Source organism: Eschrichtius robustus, chromosome 18 (genome assembly GCF_028021215.1).
Source record: "Eschrichtius robustus isolate mEscRob2 chromosome 18, mEscRob2.pri, whole genome shotgun sequence".
In the NCBI taxonomy this organism is placed as follows: Eukaryota; Metazoa; Chordata; class Mammalia; order Artiodactyla; family Eschrichtiidae; genus Eschrichtius; species Eschrichtius robustus.
The window spans coordinates 68899787-68919580 of NC_090841.1; the positions used below are offsets into that span (position 1 = coordinate 68899787).

The window sequence follows — 19794 nt, forward strand, 5'->3', positions numbered from 1 at the left end:
ATCATTTCTATTAATTTGTAGTTGTTTATGTTATTGGTAAAAGTAAGAATTCACATACTTGTTGGTATTTTCATTTTAGGAAACACATTCAGTCATTTTAAAACTAACTTGCAATAGTATTTTTGTCTTTGTGGAAAAAAAAAAAAGTCTACTCTATACGCTTTTATTAGATTCCAGTATGTATTTGTACTATTTAAGAATCCTTAAGTGGGACAAAGTAGCCTCTGAATCAGTGAAAATCATCTTCAAGTTATACTTGCTTGTCCCCTAGATCTCATCCCGCAAGGTATACAAGGGTCTTGTCTTGCAAAATCCATGTCTCCCCAAGGTTCATTTGTTAAGCAAATGTTGATGGTGTACAAGCTCTGCCTCTGCCGGGCACTGTGCTCTACATTTTGGCTATTCTGAGGCAAATGAGAGCACTTCTGCTCAGGAGAAACTTACAGTAAGACCTGAGATTGGGTCCCGAGAATCCTGATGATAGGGACAGGCATCAGGTGTGATGTACCGCCGAGCGGTGCAGGCTGCTAAAACAGCCCAGGGCAGGCAAAACCGCACAAAAGTAAACAGGCTGGAGAATGATTCACATGGAGGAAGGTCAGTTAAACTGGGCCTTGGAGGGGAAGTGGAATTTGAACAATTTGAAAAAGGAAAGAAAAGAGAGGAGTGGACACGGCTTCAGCAAAGTCACAGAGGAGCCAAGGGAGGCATGGGGATTCGGGTGCCCCAGCTCCAACTGGATGTGGCTCTAGGCTGCAAGAAAGCAGAGCAGCAGGGGGGAGACTGGAAAGGAAGCTCGTTCTCCGACAACATGGGAGGCCTTGCTCACAGATAAGGACATCTGGACGTGAGTCAGGAAGGAATGGTGTTCCCTGAGGTTCTCAGAGGGAGACTGATGCACCTGGGGCCATAACTGAGGAGGTGTGTTCATGGCTGCCAATACCTTTCAGATGCCCAGGACTTCCAAATGTACATCTCCACCCCACACCTCTCTCTTGAACTTGAGATTCCTATATCCAGTTGCCTCCTTGACATGCCTACTTCGATATGCTATAAGCATCTCAAACTCAGTACGTCCAAAAACACAGCTCCTGCGATTTCCCCAATACTGACTTGATCCATGCCTTTCTGCATCTCAGATGACATCAATTCCACCTTTCCGGTAGGTCATCCCAAAACCCTACCCTGATCTCTTTCACACTCTATATCCAGCATGGCAGGAAATCCTGTTGGATCTACTTTCAAAACATCACCAGAAGCCACCACTTCTCCCCACCTCCTTTGCCACCAGCCTGGTCTAAACCATCACAGTTCTTCCCCCGGACGACTGTGCAGCGTAACTGGCCTCACCGTGCCTCTGGCCCCCACTGTCTATCCTCAACACGGCAGCCGGGGCAACCCTTCTAAAATAGCAGTCAGATCATGTCACTCCTCTGCTCAAAACCACCATTTCCTTCAAAGTAAACAAAGGTCTTAAAGTGGCCTACAGGGCCCAGCATGACCCTGTTGCATCTCTGACCTCCTCTTCAACTCTGCCCTGCCTCTGGGTGCCCAGGGCCTCTGGCCTCCTGGTACCCCTCCGGGAGCATTAGCTGCAGACGCTCCAGGCACACTTCCTTCTTGGGGCGTTTGCACTGGTTGTTCTCTGCACCTGAAATGAGCTGCTTCGGTCAGGCCAGGCTCAACTGTCCACCTCCTCCGAGTCTTTGCTCCAAAACCACCTTCTCAGGAAGGCTGACCCTGCCTACTGGATTTAACAGGGCAATCCAGCCCCCCAGTCCTCCTCATCCTACTTATCTCGCCCTTTCTTCCCCCATAGAACTTGACACATTCAACCCTGCGACTTCCTCATTTTTATGCTAGGTACTGCTCATTGCTTGTCTGCCCGAAGTAGAAGCTGAGCTCCATGAGGACAGGGTATCTGTGAGTTGTGTTACTGATACAGCCTCTGTTCCTAGAGCATCTCCTGGCACACAGTAGGCCAGCGTTTGCCAAGTGAGCGAAGGGCAGGGCGCTGCAGGAAGGGAGGTGGGTGAGTGGTCTCGCGTCAGCGTCGGGACACACATCCGACCCTTCACTGGCCTGACGGAGGCAGGGGGATGGAAAGGGAGGGACAATGCAGGAGATGGAGTGGATGTGTATCCAGGCCCAGGTGACTCCACATGGGAGACGCGGGGCTTTGTGAAGAGATGAGGCACCAGCCACAGGTTCAGTGCCGGCTGGCCCTGTGAGAGTCCCTGGGCTGCGTGCTTCGCCCTGCTCCCCTGTCCTTAGGATCACAGAAGTGACCAGGTGAAACTGAGTAGATAGAAATGAACAAAATACCAGTCCTAGAAAAACAACTCAAAACTGCATGCACTCCCCGTGGATCCCACAAAGTGTCAGCCCTGCCCTGCTCAACTCTGCCATGCCAGGCCAGGCAGACGTTCCACGCTGGGGTCATCCAGGGAGGTGCAGAGTGCCCCAACGTCCACCGACTATTCCTGGGGAACTGCCCTCATCCGGGGCTTTAGGCCTTTTCAACAAGCAAAGCACAGACGTATGCCTAAAACGTACACGCATTAGTCTTGAACTGTGGTTTGATATACGCATGATCCATTTATCTCCCTGACATTCAGGTGCCTCACTTGCAGATTCTGAAAGCTTGTGCTCTCCCCAAACAGGGTAGTCGCTAGGGCTGTTAGTGGCGTCTCCTTCTGCCCTAAGACCTGCAGATGTGCTGGCAGGGGTCTACTTTGGTCGTTCCCCTCAATTATTAGTTCGATGTGTTAAAATTCAACCATATTTATTAAATGTACTCACTCACTTTAATTGGATTTGTAAGAATGCCTGATTTATGAAACACTACATGGATCCTTTCAGCTAATATTAAACTCAAATATTACTCGTTACTATGGTTTCTTCCCTGTCTTCCATTCATGTGTATATGCATTGTAGATCTATGTATCTAGAGTTTCTTAAAGTTAGGGACAATTTATCTTTCATCTTTGTATCCACTTGGGCCTAGCACAGTACCAGGCATATCGTTGGAATTAATAATTTATATTCTCAGAGCATGGCAGTTTTGGCTGAGCCAGGTTGGATCAGTTCAAATCTTGGATCTTCCCCTTACTTGCTGTGTGGCCTTGGGAAGGTTACTTAACCTCTCTGAGCCTTGGTTTCCACTTCTGCAAAATAGGGATTAAAATAAGAGTTACCCTAGAGGCTTATAATGAACACTAACAAGGTCATTCCTGTAAAGCTCTTAGCACCATACTTGGCACATCATAAGCATTCAGTAAATGTCACTTGTATAAGTATATGAACATCTGAAAGAAGCACGGGGACCAAGAGCAGCGGCTCAGGAGTAACCCTGTGGAAATTCTGGTTCTGCCTTTTGCTCCTTGTATGACCTGGGACAAGGTGGGTACTCTAGCCAGGTCTCGGTTCTCTCATGTATCAGATGGAGATATTAATAGCACCTCCCCTTCTGATAGGTTTGCCTGAGACAATGCAGGTGAAACACTTAGCACAGTGCCTAGTATGTATTTAATAATAAGTAGTCAATAATAATAACAATATCAGTATTTATTTGTACTCAATCAATGTTACCAAGTATTATTACCATATATGTAATTCTCTTAAAAAACAACAACAACAAAAAAAACCACTGGACTCTCTAATAAGGGATTGATTCCGTTTACAAATAAATGTGACCAGCAGTTGCTAGACTACGAGGAGCTTAAGTATCCAACATGCAGCCACTAACGGGGAACGTGGGGGTTTGCTGAGGGACAACACTTCTTCCACACACAGTCCTAAGAGCGAAAGGGAATAATGTCATATCTCAGTGTTTGGCTGAATCTGACCAGAGGGGCTCCAGAGTCTGGAGCTAGTTCTGCCCCCTGGACCAAAGAGATGCTGACTGAGCCGCTGACTGTGTGTCCACCCTCCTAGGTGCATCCCGGAGAAATATTCAGCAGCAGGAAGTCTGAGAAAAATAAGCAGAGTGTCAGCTGAGGGTGGGTGACAGTGAGGACAAATCCAGGTAGATGGTCCTTGGTGGGTCTGCAGGTGGGTAGCAGCTGTCCCCCAGTGGGTCACAGGGCCCAGCCTGTGGGCAGGGTTTTCTGGATGCAGAGGCCAAGCAGAGCTCTGACCCGAGGAGGGAGCCTGGAGTGAGGCAGTTTCTCAGCCCTTGAACTTGGAAGTGAAGAGAGAAACCCTGTGGTACCCACTGGGACACCCACTAGGCAGACAAGGTGAAGAGGAAAGCAGAAAGTTGGGGCGTAGCACAGAGCAGTCGTCTAGCCATCAAAACAGGGGGCCTGACTTGGTATCAGCCAGGGGCAAACAGCCAGCCTCAGTTTAGGATTTGTCCTGGGAGCCTGGGAGAGAATGAATGGGTGAGGCGGTCAGAAGGGTGGGAGTAGGGCAGACCTGGGCTGGACTCGGCAGGCTTCGTCCTTGCACCCCGTCCTCTAACATCGTCGCTTGGTGTGTCCAAGTACCTGTGAAGGTGGCCTCACTTCCCAGAAACGCGTATCAACCTTTTTTAAAAGCAACTTCAAAATGCTGGCCAAATTTACATACTTTCTTTGACTTCCCTCCTGCTTGACTGAGTGATTCCTCCCCCTTCCCCCATCTGCCTCCTCCATACAAATTTACTATCAAGGACAATCTTCATCGAGTCTTTCTCTGTAATCAGGACATAAAAATTATCCCAACATTTCTCTTTGAAAATGGGATCTTCAGAGACTCAGTAGGCCTTTATGCATTACTAATAAGTTCTTTAGTGAAACATTTTGTCTTTTACCAAAATAAATCTCTCCTATTAAATCTACCATGTGAAAAATCTAATAGTGTTTAAGCTGACAAAATTTCATTTGCAGAAAATCGTTGTACTTGTTAAGGATTTGGGAGTTGTTGTAGTTTGTTTTTGATAAGACAAGGGGATCTTGTTACTTGAGTTCGCGAAAAAAATTAGAATACCCATTTGCAGAACCAAATCTTTGTGTCAGAAGATAGCGTAGCGTTTTGCTGGTTGTAGCCTCCAATCTCATGAAAAAAAATACATCATCTAGCATTTCTTATAAGTGATTGTACTTGTTTCCAAGGCTGCTGTAACGAGTACCACAAACCAGGTGGCTTAGAACAACAGAAGTTTATTCTCTCACAGTTTTGGAAGCTCAAAGTCTGAAACCAAGGTGTCAGCAGGGCCATACTTCCTCTAAAGGTCTAGGGAAGGAACTGTTCCAGGCCTCTCTCCCAGCTTCTGGCAGCCGCAGACGTTCCTTGGCTTAGAGATAGCCATCTTTTTCCTGTGTCTCTTCACATTGTCCGTCCCTGTGTCTAAATTTTCCCTTTTTATAAGGACACCAGTCATGTTGGATTAAAGCCCACCTAGATGACCTTATCTTAACCTAATTACCTCTGTAAAAGACCCTATCTCCAAATAAGGTCACATTCCAAGGAACTGGGGCTTAAGACATCAACACGTCTCTCCAGGAAGACACAATTCAACCCACAACACGATCATCCCATGTCACCTCCCTAATATTCATTAGTATGCAAGGGGTCCACTCTGCTCTGAACAGATCTTTTGTATGTTACCCTGCAGCTTCCCCCCACTGACAGCAAGGGGCAAGGGAGGGCACATTTTTTTAGTAATGGAGGCCCAGAATTCAGCCTGGTTGACTTTGGCAACTTGGCCTTGGAAAGTATCTTCAGATCTCTCGGAGCTTCATTTTCCTTACCTTTAAATTGGAGTAATATATTACAAGAATGTTGTGAAGCTGTAATAAGATATTATGTGTGAAGAATGCTTTTTAAGGTGCAATAGGAACGTTGCATTGGATTTCCAGTTTCTTAAAAATGGCTCTTCAGAGGGCCAACAGCACAGGCTGCCATCCGGCCTGGGTCGGATGCCCAGCTCTGCCCCTGACTACTTGTGTGACTCTGGGAAGTCACTTCCCCTCTCTGTGCCTCCCTTTTATCCCATAAAATGAGAATATTAACAGTTCCTCTGTTAAGCACTTGCATTGAAGATTAGAGTGTGATGTACCAAAAGCACTTAGAAACTCCTGGTACATGATATGTGCACTATTATATAAGTCTTTGCTATTTTTATTGAGGGTAAGATCACATCTCAGTACCCTGTGTGCAATTCCACCCCAGTTTCTGGCCTCGAGCAGATGTTCCACAATGTTTGCTCAGTGAATAAAGGAATGGAGGCCCACAGCTCCTGCCCTCAGGAGACAGACACTAAAGCCCTCACCTCTGCTCCGTAATGCGGCTCAGCTGACCCTCCCGTAAGCGGTGCAGAACTGGCCCTGCAGTGACGCAGGGGCCACGCCCGCCCGTGCCTCCCCAGGCTGTGTTTCCTGAATCAAGTGCAGCTTCCTCCGGCAGCTGCTCAGTTTGCAGGTCAGTCTCAAGGCAGCGAGTAATACACACCAGCCCAAGAGGAATGTGCTTTCCAGTGTTACTAAAACTGAATGCACCCTGAAAAGGACACTCTACCCTTCCATCTCCTTCCAGCGCTTCTTCACCTGATTGGCCCTGTTTTCCTGGTCTTTTTCCCCATCTTCCTCCCCTTCCTGCCCATCCCTTCCCAATGCCCCATCCATACCTCACCCACCCCTCCTCCCACCTCCTCCTGGAAGCCTTACCCAGCTTGACACCAACAACCAGGGCACTGTGGCCTTGTCACAAGTATATTTATAATGAGGTACGATATGCAAAATATTTTAATATAAATACCTCCCAGGGCAGTGACCAATCAGAATGCCCCAGAGCTGGGTCAGGGAGGCCCCCTCTTGCTGTGTCAGATTTAACTCTTTGATCCCTGGGATCCAGGAGGGAGAGGTGGTAGGATCTGGGGGAAGGGGCTAGAGTGACCAGAGAAGTGGGGAAAACACCTGACATTCCACAGGCTTGGGACTGTGGCTATTTTCTAAGTGGAACCGAGGTATTTATACCCACTAAATGTCAGCCTTTAAGGCTGACTGTCTGCCAGTGTCCGAATTCCAGGAAGTTCCCTGTGTGGGGGGGGGGGGGTAGGTGATTGACCACGTGGTTTTCAAATCAGACTGAAAGAGACCGTACAATAACAGAAAGTGTAAAATAAAGTTTGTGTCTTTGGCTAGATTTCACTTATTTGGAAAATGACCAGTTTCTAATCATACTGATCAGCTGATGATAAAAAAAACAGTAGCCAATATTTCCTAAGCATTTGCTTTGTTTCAGGTGCCGTGTGAAGGCCTTTATAAGGCTTCGGGAACTTGACCGCCCCCCCAGAGTGGTCGTGAATTAGTCTGGCTCGTTTTAATTTTCCAAATCGCCAACCCTTACTCCCTACCCACCTCCCTCCGCATACACCCATCTAGATAATCCGATAAAGACCTTAGTCCGAACGTGATATGTGCCTTCCACTAGAGTCATCCCTGGCCCCTAAGCTAGTCAGAGTTCCCTACAATGTGTTCACAAAGCGCCTTGATTTCCCCCGTATTGTGGCATTGCTCGCTCTGTGTTTTGACTGCCCATTTAATATCACAGGGCTCGGCACGTGATTTGCTGGAGGAGAGAAAGGAGGACAGTCATTTGATAACGTGCACTGAGTGCCCACCGTGTGAGGGTCCCTGTACTGAGAAGTATAAGACATAGACCAGAAAGGCCTGCCCTCCCCACACAGGAAACATCCTAATGCTGTGAGATTAATACTGCACAGAGCTTCTGTTTCACCCATGGCCACAGCCATGCATACACGGATGAATGTGATGTCAGGAAACTAGACACTATGAAGTCAGGCAGCAGCTAGACCGGTTTTGTGTTATGTCGGTACATTACCACCACCCACACTACCCAGTGTTCCTCTGTGACTCAGAAGATATTAATCTTTTAGCTAAATAAAATAATTTTCAAATGAAGCATCTGATGCTTGGAACTCAGTTTCCTTAAACCTCTGGAAAATGGAGGGACTATTTTTGGTCTCACTGATTTCTCTTAACTGGCACATTTTCAGTTAACATATAAAGTTAACAAGATGGATAATCCTTACCAGTAAAGATAGGGCTTGGCTCCTCAATCAAACTGACAAACAGCTCTTTCCAATCATAAGACACAGTAGTCTGAGACACTTAAAACTGCCCAGGCTCAAGGACAGAGAAAAGAAGTTGAAGAGGAAAACAGTGAAGAATTCTTCTTCACATAATTGGAGAATCAAGGGAAGGAGACATGCTCAGTACATTTTGAAGCATATATAAAAATATAAACTTGAGTCTTCATGTTAATAAATTAATTGATTGATTAATTAAACTTCTCAGGCAGCCAAATCCATTTAAAAAAATTGAAACATGCTTTGAAATGGCAAACTACAAGCAATTCACCCTCTTTGCCTCTCCTCCCCATTTATTAATTTTTATGTTTCATCTGTTTAAACGGTCACAAATTAGGTCTTAACCGCACAATGGTGCTTGAAGGAATAGGGCAGTTACATTGGCATGACTATAATGGTCACAAATCTGCTCCTAGAGCACTGGTGATGGCCCCAAGGTCTTTCGGCCTCTCCGGGGATAACAGGCTGCCCTAAATGCAAACCTAGAGAGGGCAGACTCAGAAGCATTCGCAGCTCCCTGTAAGGAAGGGAAAAGTGCCAGCCTTGGGGAAGAGGGCTGGACCTCACCTGCTCAAACCAAGGCCTCTGGGTTTTTTTCCCCACTTTCAAAAACCTTGAGAGATTTTGAAACTAGGGAAACTGAGGCTGCGAGCATCTGATCCCCCCAGCCAGTTTAGTCACTTAGAAAACGTCTGCTAAACACTTTACATGTCACAGGGACCAAAGCAGTGGTCTATTTGACTGAATTTTCCACTGTAGGTACTTAATAAATCCTCCTAGACTTAATCGATTTTGACTTAATTTGCCACGTCTGCTGATGCACTTCATGCCCCGTCTGTCACATAGACTGCCCACAATTCTCATAACATATTGGGACTGTTGCCAACATACCTCCCAGGTGTCACCCTTCACTGTAACTGTTGGTTTATGTGGCTTTCTCCTTTTACTAGATTAGGAACATTCAAGGGGGAAATAAATAGATGTAGAATTGACAATGTATAGCAAATTATGATTTTTTTCAGAGCAACTGTGGCTGTCTCTCGAGCTCTCACAAACATCGGAAGGAGTTGAGAGATGGCAACATGATCACCCCCATTTGACAGATAAGAAAATTGAGGCACAGAATATTATACATTATCTGCAGAAGTTAATCTAACCATTTAGGGATGAAGCCACAGCCAGAATTCCAGGATTTTCCCACTATAATGCATAGCTTCTTTAAACTCTAGATTAGTCATGCCATGTTAATCAGGCCTGGCAAGTTTCAGCAGAACAGATATCAAAGAAAAACTGATGTGAGGTTCTTCTGAAGAGAGAAATGGCCAAGGCTGGTGCTGATTGTGAGAACAAGAATAGTGTTAAAGAGCTTGGTAGACAGGCCAGAGAGAAGCACTGTGATACAGAAACTGAACTAGTTATCAGGAAGGTTGTTTTTATTTTTATTTTATTTATTTATTTATTTGCTTGGTTTCTGGCTGCATTGGGTTTTCGTTGCTGTGCGCGGGCTTCCTCTAGCTGTGGTGAGCGGGGGCTACTCTTTGTTGCAGTGCGCGGGCTTCTCGTTGCGGTGGCTTATCTTGTGGAGCGTGGGCTCTAGGCGCACGGGCTTCAGTAGTTGCAGCACGTGGGCTCAGTAGTTGCAGCGCACAGGCTCTAGAGTGCAGGCTCAGTAGTTGTGGCGCATGGGCTTAGCTCCTCTGCGGCACATGGGATCTTCCCGGAACAGGGATCGAACCCGTGTCCCCTGCATTGCCAGGTGGATTCTTAACCACTGCGCCACCAGGGAAGTCCCAGGAAGGTTGTTTTTAATACCATGTATTTTTATCTACTCTGTGGAGAGGGTGTTGGTAATAGTAATAATGAGGAGGAGGAGGAGGAGGGGGATAATAATAAAAACTTATAGAGGGCTTACTATGTGCCAGGAACTGTTCAAACACTGTATATGCATTAAGTCTTAATCCTTACCAAAGTCTATGAGGGGGGAACTATTGTTATCCCCATTTTACAGATGTGGCAACTGGAGGCCACAAGGTCCCACGGCAAGAACAGCAGAGCTGGATTTTGAGCCCAAGTAGTCCAGTTCCAGAGACTGTTCCCTTTACCACTGGTTTCAACTGCTTCTCCAGGGAAGGTTCCAAGACAGAACGGGCTTCAGGAATGACTCCAGGACATCAGGATTTCGCTAAGTTGGTTTCACGCATGTGGAACGCGAGGGAATCTGAGAGGTTCTTCAGTGGCTTCCATGGACCTCCCAAGCAGGCTCCTGGACTCAGAGCATCGCAGCAGACCGCTTTGGGAACGCATACCATTTGCCCCCAATCTTAGAGTCAGATTCTCCGTTCCACAGCCAGGCCTGCTCCCCTGAAAACACCATCACATGCTGAAAGCAGTGAGCAGCCAAGACCCAACGGGAAGAGGAGGAATTCAGTGGATCAGGCTGTGACCCTGGGCCTCAACTGGAATTATCTCCCAAAAGGGCCTTTGTAGAGTCTGCTGATCAATGGCGTGGCCCACACTAAGAAACAATTTAAATTATCCCCAAGTCGTACAGCGGGGGTCTATTGTCAGTTTGAATTGCAGATCATATAAAGTCCATTGCTTTTCCCATGGAAAATTAATGGGATATAGTTGTCTGTTAGCTATTCCTATGGGCCAAATTCCTATTGTTAATCCCTTTAATAATCTCCTAATTAATCTGTTTTCTTTTTTGCTTCCATATTTTAATTGACTTTTTCAATTAGGAGCATACTAGGAAAAGATTCTAAAAATTCCTGGTTTTAAAATAAGCAATTGGAAAACCTCATTTTCCAATTATGCTTTTCCTTTCTCACACCAACCTGATTCTGAAATCTTTTCTTAGCCAAAGCTGCATTTATTCTCTCCCACGTCGTGCAATGTAATGACCATGTAATTCCCATAGCTCCGATCTGTTGTTCTGACAAGTACATATTACAGTTATTCAGCATCTTTCCTCATCCCGTTAAGAATCAACATGGGTATTCTGCATTAGAATCTTTCATGGTCGCTTATATTAATACACTTAATTCAGCTTGAAATTCTTACTTGCTTCTAACCATCCTCCCTAAACTAAATTTTCCTGGAGTAGAGATTATTTTGGGAAGCAGAATGAAGTGCACAAATCCTATGGAAACTACGTCAGAATTCTGTTACTGTTTTTAAGTAAGCGGATTCCAAACAATGCAAACCATAACAACATTAGAGATACAAAATCTAATAATCAGGGTAAGATTTTATATGCAGCGTAAAACATAAATCTGATCTTGCTCTTCTCCTGCTTCAAAACTTTCAGTGGCAATGAAGTTCATAGCCCTTAACTTGACTCCCAAAGTTCTTTGTTATCTGGTTCTAGTCTACTTCTTCCCGTTTAATCTCTTATCATCCCCCCACTGCAACCCACACCCCCTTCTGTATTCCAGCCTTGAGAAACTTCAAGAAGGCCCCCAGATGGTACATTCTCCTAGCACGTCCTCTTCCTTTTGTCCTCATTTTGTATTCTCCCCCTCAACACACAAATACACACACACACACACACACACACTTTAGCCCTCACTCACTCCCTTGCCAAGTTCCTTCTCATCCTTCAGGTCTCAGTTTAAATATGGCACTCCTTCAGAGCCCTCCTTTGCCACCAGTCTCAGTTCTGACCCTCTCCCACCATTCTCTCTCCGCCTTCTCCTCCAGAATAGGGACCACAGTTTATAATTATACATTTATCTGTGTCACTGTTTGGCTAATATCCGTCTTCGCCACCTGACTGCAGGCTTCAGGCAGGGAGGCAGCAGATCTTGTGTTTACTCACCTTTAGTTAACTAGCACTTAGCACAAGGCCTGGCACACGGCAAGGTCTCAATAAATATTTGTTGAATGAAGGAAGGAATGAGACCCCAGCCTGGAAATAGACCAAGAACAATGGTGAGTGTGATTCAGACCACCTGTCGTTTCTAAACCTGCTGCATCCCACCCAGGGTGGGCGGAGCCCCTGAGGGCTGCAATCGCCACATTAGACCCTGGTGTGGGACCATCTGCCTAGACTCCTCCAGGGCTCCCATTTTCCAGTTCTAGAAGATTCTTCACAAAGACTCTGGAATGGTGCCCTCCCACTCCATCCCACAGAAGCTGTGCCAGTCCCCTTCTCCAGGGGCTGGACCCTACCTCTCTTATCTCTCGGAAACAGTGTTTAACCAAGGGAGGAAGAGTTAAAATAAAACAAAAAAAAACAATCCTAGCAGCCACAGGAAGACTTTCCCAAGACGTTTTCATCTTCATTTCTTGGACTAAAATTGGGAGACACTATTTTTGACACTTCTGTTTTGTTTCACAATGATATACAAAGATGCTTTACATTTCTGCTCACTGCCCTCTCCCATCGGGTTATGACAACTTGCTTTGATAATCAACAGTATTTGTACGATGATACGTATCCTGACAAATCTTACGCCTTAACAAAAACTTCCTTACCAATTGTTTACCGTGTCAAATAGTTATATTTTGACAGCAACGTTTCCTTTAGGATTTTAGAGTCCTATAGTATCCCTTACTAAAATTCTGCTGCCTAGAGTTTCCCAGGCTTTGAATTTGTATGCCTCATACATCTGTGCTGCAACACCCCTCAAAATATTGATGCTAGACCGAACTATGTTCCAGGGCTCTCTCCTCAAATATGGATACTTGCAGAAATATCCTGTAGACTTGAAAATAATTTTAAATATAAGATATTTGAATAAGTATAATTAAGTGCTGATCGCTTTTATCATGTTTTGAAATGAAAAGCTACTCTAGAGAAGAAACAAAAAGCCAATCAAAATATAACTAAATCTGTAATCCTGCACTTACTGTAAAGAAAATGACATACAAATATCTTTTCTTTCTTTAGTAATGCTGACAACACTTCCCCAGTGCTTACTACGTGCCAGGCATTCTCTACACCTTGTGCCTGTATTAGCTCATCTAATGCTACAACAGCCTTTAGAGGAAAACACGATAATTATTTTCATTGTATAGATGAAAACGCCAATATACAAGAAATTCAAGGAATTTGCTCGAAGTTACAAAGGTAGGAAAAAGCAGAGCCAACTTATGTGCCCAGGCATCTGCCTCCAGAGCCCGTAAGCCTAACCACTCCTCTGACCCCCTTCCGATAGACAGACCCAGGCAAATGATCTTTTTCCACTCCCAAATCCTCATATATATTCTATTATGTTTTAAATTGTGTTAAGTAGCCTATTATTCTATGAAGGAGAATGCTAGATTTTTATCCTCCCTGGATTTTAACTGTTGCTAATAAATAGGTTAGTACAGTGATGTAATTGAGTCAGATAAACCTAGATTTAAAATCCAGCCCTACCACTTACCAATTATATAACCTTTGGAAAGTTTCTTGAGCTTTCTGAGTACATTTGCTGTTTTGTAAAATAGGGATCATTACAGCTGTTATAAGGAGAAGATGAGATAACCATGATTAAATTGTCTGGTACATGGGTAATCAATAATATACCTCACTCCAAGTGTGTAAGTAAGAACAGTCGGAAATTGTATTAATTCTCATGGAAAAGAAGGTTCCATCAATAAATTACTAATTCGATGTTGTAAATCATGTTCCATTGGCTGAAAATAGTTTATGTAGTTCCCGAAGAGTCCCAGTTGTATCAAGAGATGACAGCATTAGGCTTCCCTGGTGGCGCAGTGGTTGAGAGTCTGCCTGCCAATGCAGGGGACACGGGTTCGAGCCCTGGTCTGGGAAGATCCCACATGCTGCGGAGCGACTAGGCCCGTGAGCCACAGCTACTGAGCCTGCGCATCTGGAGCCTGTGCTCCACAACAAGAGAGGCCGCGACAGTGAGGGGCCCGCGCACCGCGATGAAGAGTGGCCCCCGCTCGCCGCAACTAGAGAAAGCCCTCGCACAGAAACGAAGACCCAACACAGCCATAAATAAATAAATAAATAAATAAATAAATAAATAAATAAATAATTTTTTAAAAAAAAGAAACTTGCTTTAAAAAAAAAAAAAGAGATGACAGCATTAACAAAAAAACCATATGTTTCCAGGTTAATCGAAATTTTTACCTGAAGCTACAAAGCATTACATTAGAAGACTAATGATCAAATTGACAATTATATGAACGAGCAAAATATAATAGCCAAACTGGTAGAAGTGTGGATGTTTCACAAACTCCAACTCCATTCTATGGAACTCTACTTTCCCAAATCCCCACATGAGGCCCTTTGTACATTTGTGCACATAGGCCCATACGTGTACCCTGTATACGTGAGCCTCTCTGGGTGTCATCTTCCAAGTGAACTAACTGTGTTTGAAGAGAGTTTGAACTGAGCTTGTCAGAGAGAAGCCTGGGGAGACTTATCCTCTATACAAGAAATGTCACTCTGTTCAATTCTCCTCCACCCCTGATGATGGGCAGTAACTACGTGCCGTGACCACCTCCCACAATAGACGATAAGAATGTATTTGGACACCTGACATAAGGCAGCCAACCCAGAGACTGGTCACATTCCTGTGCTCTAGGATCTAGCCCAATCCGAATGCTTTCTCGGAGATTTTATTTTAGAAAATCCAGAGACTTGGGCAACTGTCAAGGGAGGACACAAAGAGAAGTAAAATAAGACATGCCTGAAGCAGGTTGGTAGGGCTGGAGGGAACCTAGGACATCACAAAACAATGAGCAAAGTAAAGCTAGGATTAAAACTTTACCTTAAAAATCTGCAGACAGAAGTAGATGGAGAGAGAAAGAGATTCCTAGACTGCTTTGACTTGGATTATTTTTTTTTTTAACTTTTTATTTCGTATTGGAGTACAGTTGATTAACAATGTTGTGTTAGTTTCAGGTGTACAACAAAGTGGATTATTTTAAATTGTGGGCCCAGTTTGCCAGTATTTTAACAGTGGACCTTCTAGTACTTGACCCAAGATGTCTGTTTCCTCCCTTAGGATGCTGAATGAAACATCGACAATATGAACTTGAGCCTAAGGAGACATGCTGACCTTGCCCATTGTTACAGAATAACTTTAGCAGAAACGTGACCCATTCCTTCTGGGGTCCCTGGTGCCCGCCTCTGCGTCCTCCCTACAGAGGGCGGCACAGCCTCTCATGCTGCTAACGCGGGTTGATGAGTGCAGAGCACCAAGCTGAGCCCAGGACCCCTGTCTGCCCTTCTCCGCGGCAGTGTAGGAGGCTGACATTCGGGAGGGAGCCTGCGCCACCACAAGTGCAGCTGAAATGAGCAGGGGGCAGCGTGCGAACTCCAGATGTTTAGAATTAGGATGACTATAAACAAATTTGTTTGCCCAGATCCACCCAGCTTGCTTTTTAAAATTACTTTTATATTTGGTAAACAAACCCATATTCTCTTTTCTTGGTTGCAAATAAGACTAATTCTTTAGGGAATGACAACCCCCATACTGGTTAACACAGTTCGTTATTCTTTCTCCAGAAATTGCATAATTCACACATCAACATGATTCTCTCAGTTGGTAGTTTTGAAAACTTGGGAATTCAGTATGAACACTACTATTTGTGATTACTCTTCAAGACTAGTTTTAGGCACACCTGTCACCTAGTTAATTTTGTTTTTCACTTTGCCAGCTTTAACATCCCGATGTTACTTTAGCTGTAAACACTCTTCACTACCTCATATGGTGACATTTAATTTTATACAACTGTCACGGGAGTGGGGCAGGGACATGGGCTGCAGCTTTCATGTATTATAGCAAACTGCTCCGTTGCAGGTGATTATCTGAGTTCATGCCTGGAAATTTCACCTGTGCATCAGTTACTAAGAAATGTCCGCTCCTATTCTACCACCGCCTCTTCTTCAATCATTTGATTTAGGGGTGTCTTCAGCCACCCTGGAGCACACATTTCAAGACCTTCTGATTACTTTCCCTGCTGCACAAATGTGGCGCATAATTATTCACATTTTGTCATCGCTCCAGCACAAACCAACGTTTAGCAAGTTCAAAGCTTCCTTTTGATAAGTCACAATAAATATGCTCCTCTGCTGGCCTTCCACACTGCCTAGAAGGGTCCGACTTTACTCTCAGCACTCACGTTTCCTTAGGGTCTTTTGTCAGAGTTAGAATCCACTAAAAACAACAACATTTCAGGAAGCTTCTCTGTTCAACAGGTCTGAGCAAGGCTGATAATCATCTAATGCCTTGTAATGCCTTCACCCCTTGTATGTTCCAACATACGTGTGCACGCGTGTGCACACACACAGATACACACCTTCGTATATAAGGAATGATTGTTTAAATGGTTGACAACAGAGTTGAAAGCTACTTATGACAGTCCTAAAACAAAAACTCTTTCTTCCAGGGCCGTTGTTCAAGAGAGAACTGCAAGTATCTTCACCCTCCAACACATTTAAAAACTCAACTCGAAATTAACGGGAGGAACAATTTGATCCAGCAAAAAACTGCAGCAGCAATGCTTGCCCAGCAGATGCAATTTATGTTTCCAGGAACCCCACTTCATCCAGTGGTGAGTACACTGCACCTCATGATGGGCTTGATGATTAAAGTGTTGGTACAGGCAAGGCCATGTTGACCTAAAATGGTGTCCCCCTACTTTGTCTCTCTGGCTACCATTAAAGCAAATAGCTTTGAAGCTAACTAGATGCTGAAAATAGGCGTTTTTAGATTATTTAAATGGAAAAACGCATGTAGAAACCGTAGGCAAAGACAATTTCTAAACAATATCTGGGAAATCTGTGTCACTCCAACTCTTTCTCACCAGTAACCTCCATATTTGAACCATCTTAGAAGGGCAATAGTTCTACGTTCTCATTTAGAGTATGAATTGATGATCTATGCAAAGAAGAGATTCTGATGCCTAAAACATTATTAGCAATGCAACAGATAGATTATTTAGTTCAATGGTATCATTTTAAGGAAGGGGAAAATGAAACCACAGAAGTTAATGGATTTACCCAATGTCCTGCAGCTAATCAGTTGTGGAGCTGAGCCTGGACCTCAGACATCTTGACCAGGGCGCTTTCTGCAGTCTGCTCCCCCTGGAGCCTGGCAGAGGCCTGAAGGAGGGCTGCCTAAGCCACCCACGCCTCCCGTCTCAGAGGCCTGCAAAGGGTGCAAGAGCTGAGGCAAGGCCCGCAGGATTAAACGCCCAGGGAATTCAGTCTACAAATACGTACTGTGTCATATTTTCTCCCTGATTTCACAGTGTTTGAAAGTACTTCCTTAAAGGTCTGGAAATTGCTCTAGGAATGAGGCCCTGAGGGAAAGGAGTGCATTTTTTGGCTTTAGTGAATTTCGTTTACACTTGTAAATTTTTTGTCAAAAACAAGCTAATTTTTTAAAAAACAAAGCCAGTGAAGTGAGTGAAATTTGCTCTTTTTTAAAAAAAGGTGCATACACAAGAGATGACTGTTTAAAAATCAGTCCTTATTGTATGAAAATTCTATGTTATTGAAAGCTGCTAAATGAAAAGGGATAGATACCAGGGAGTTACATTTTCTTGTTGTGCGTCCATGAGATGCGATGGGGAAGGTGGGGTTGGTCCAGGAAGAGGAGAGAATCTGGGCAGATTTTTGGCAATTCTGCTTGTCTCCAGGTTTCTGCCCAAGAATAGTGGCACAAAGTAGCCAGGAACCAGCTCTGCCCAGAGTAAAAATAAAAAAGTGCAGGTGCAGGGGACTCCAAGATAAATCAGCTACAGTCTTGTGGGTGTAGACTGACTCAAGGAAAAGGCAACGTAAGATTCAGGCCCAGGGAATTATGATTTTGGATGAGGCAGGAAAGGCTGCTTGGAGGAAGTCCCAAATAAGTACATCCTAAAGGATGAGTAGGAGTTATCCCAGATGTAAGGACAACACAGGTAGAGTGCTGAACACATTTAACACCAAATACAGGCATTTAAGTGGATCTACTTAAAACCATTCACATGTATAATTTATGGTTCTCTTTATTGATATACACATATAAATTATTCTATTACGTTACCTAAATGCTAAAATAATTTAATTATACATATTAAATGACGTCTACGGGAATAAATTTAGAACCACCTAGGTCAACATAGCAACAGTGTATTACATCGTTTTAATCATTCACTTCTTATTTACTTAGAATTTGTAAGGATTGACCCTGGTACCCAATAATGGCAATGTTAATAAGAAAATTCCATTCCTGTTATAAACTATTAGTTGAATTTTCTTTGAAAGTTATGTTTATGTATTGTCTCATATATTAATTAAAGACAATAATCACGATTACTCTGTGAAGAAGGGATATTACATTTAAGTATTTTAATAGAGGTTTTTAAATCTCAAGAAAAATTAGAACAAAAAATGTAATAAACTTAAAAATCATTAACTCTACCAACAAATAACTTCAGAGTCTCAGCAATGAATTAGTGACCTAATACAAGGTAGTAGGCCAAATAATGGCCCTCAAAGGTACCTGGAAATGTAAAGGTCACCTTACAAGGAAATAGGGTCTTTGCAGATGTGATTAAGCTAGGCATCTTGAGATGGGGAAATTCTCCTGGAATAAATGCAATCACAAGCATCCTTATAAGAGAGGCAGAGGGAGCTGACACACATACAGAAGAGGAGAAAGGCAATGTGCCCGTAGAGGCAGAGACGGAAGTGATGTGGCCGCTAACCAAGGGATGCCAGCAGCCACCAGAAAATGGAAGAGACAAAGAATGGATTCATCCCTAGAGCTTCCAGACGGAGTATGATCTTGACTTTGGCCCAATGAAACTGATTTCAGACTTTCGGCCTCCAGAACTATGAAAGAATAAATGCATGTTGTTTAAGCCACCAGCTTTGTGGGAATTTGTTAAACCAGCCACGGGGAACTAATACATGCAGAAATTGCTTAAGACAAAGAAATTGATAAACATAAAGTAGCCAGCACCCCTCCATTTTTTGGCTTCCTTCTTAGGTAAACTTCTCTAAAGAGCTATGCATATTTTTTCCACTCCCTTTGTCTCCCATCTCCCCTGAACCCATACACTGAAATCTCTCACCAGTGACCTCCATGTTGCTAAACCAATGGGCATTTCTGCTTTTATTGTATTCTTTCGACCTCTCAGTAACATGCAATCAATCTCTCCTTTGCGGAGCACCCCTCGCTCTTCCTCCTCTGTCTCCATTGCCCATTCTTTTCCTCTATTATATGTTGAGGCTGCTATACATGGATGTTCCCAGTGCTGGACCCCTCTCTCATGTACCCTCTCCTTCATGGTCTCATCCATTTCCATGGCTCTGAATCATCTACAGGCTGAGAACTCCCAAATGCACGTTCCCAGTCCAAACCTCTCCTCTGAGTCCCAGGTTCAGGTATCCAGCTCCTTACTGGACTCACCTTCAAATTTCTCACAGGAACTTGACATGTTCAAGACCCATTTTTTTATTCTACTACACTTCCATCTCAGTACGTGCAACCAGCAGTTTCAAACCAAAACCAAGCCGATTCTCTCACATCCAGTTCATCAGCAAATCCTGTCATATGTGCCTTGAAGCCCATCTACTTCTTCTCCCAGCACCCTCGTCTGAGCCGCCATCAAGTATTTCAAAATACTTTATAAGCTGTTCCCTCCTAATCTCTCAAGTTCCACTCTTGCTTTATTCCAATGTATCTTGCACACAGCAACTGGAGGACTCTTTTAAACACATAAAGGCATCATACAAAGGCCTT

General features: G+C 44.1%; 1 protein-coding gene across 5 annotated transcripts in view; it reads left to right on the forward strand.

Moving 5' to 3' along the window:
* MBNL2 (muscleblind like splicing regulator 2) overlaps positions 1 to 19794 on the forward strand; it is a 158579-nt gene that overhangs the window by 88477 nt on the left and 50308 nt on the right. For all 5 annotated transcript variants that reach the window (XM_068526876.1, XM_068526879.1, XM_068526875.1 and 2 more), the window contains exon 3: positions 16448 to 16612. In XM_068526876.1, coding sequence (XP_068382977.1) covers positions 16448 to 16612 — 165 coding nt within the window. The remainder of the gene's footprint in view (positions 1 to 16447; positions 16613 to 19794) is intronic.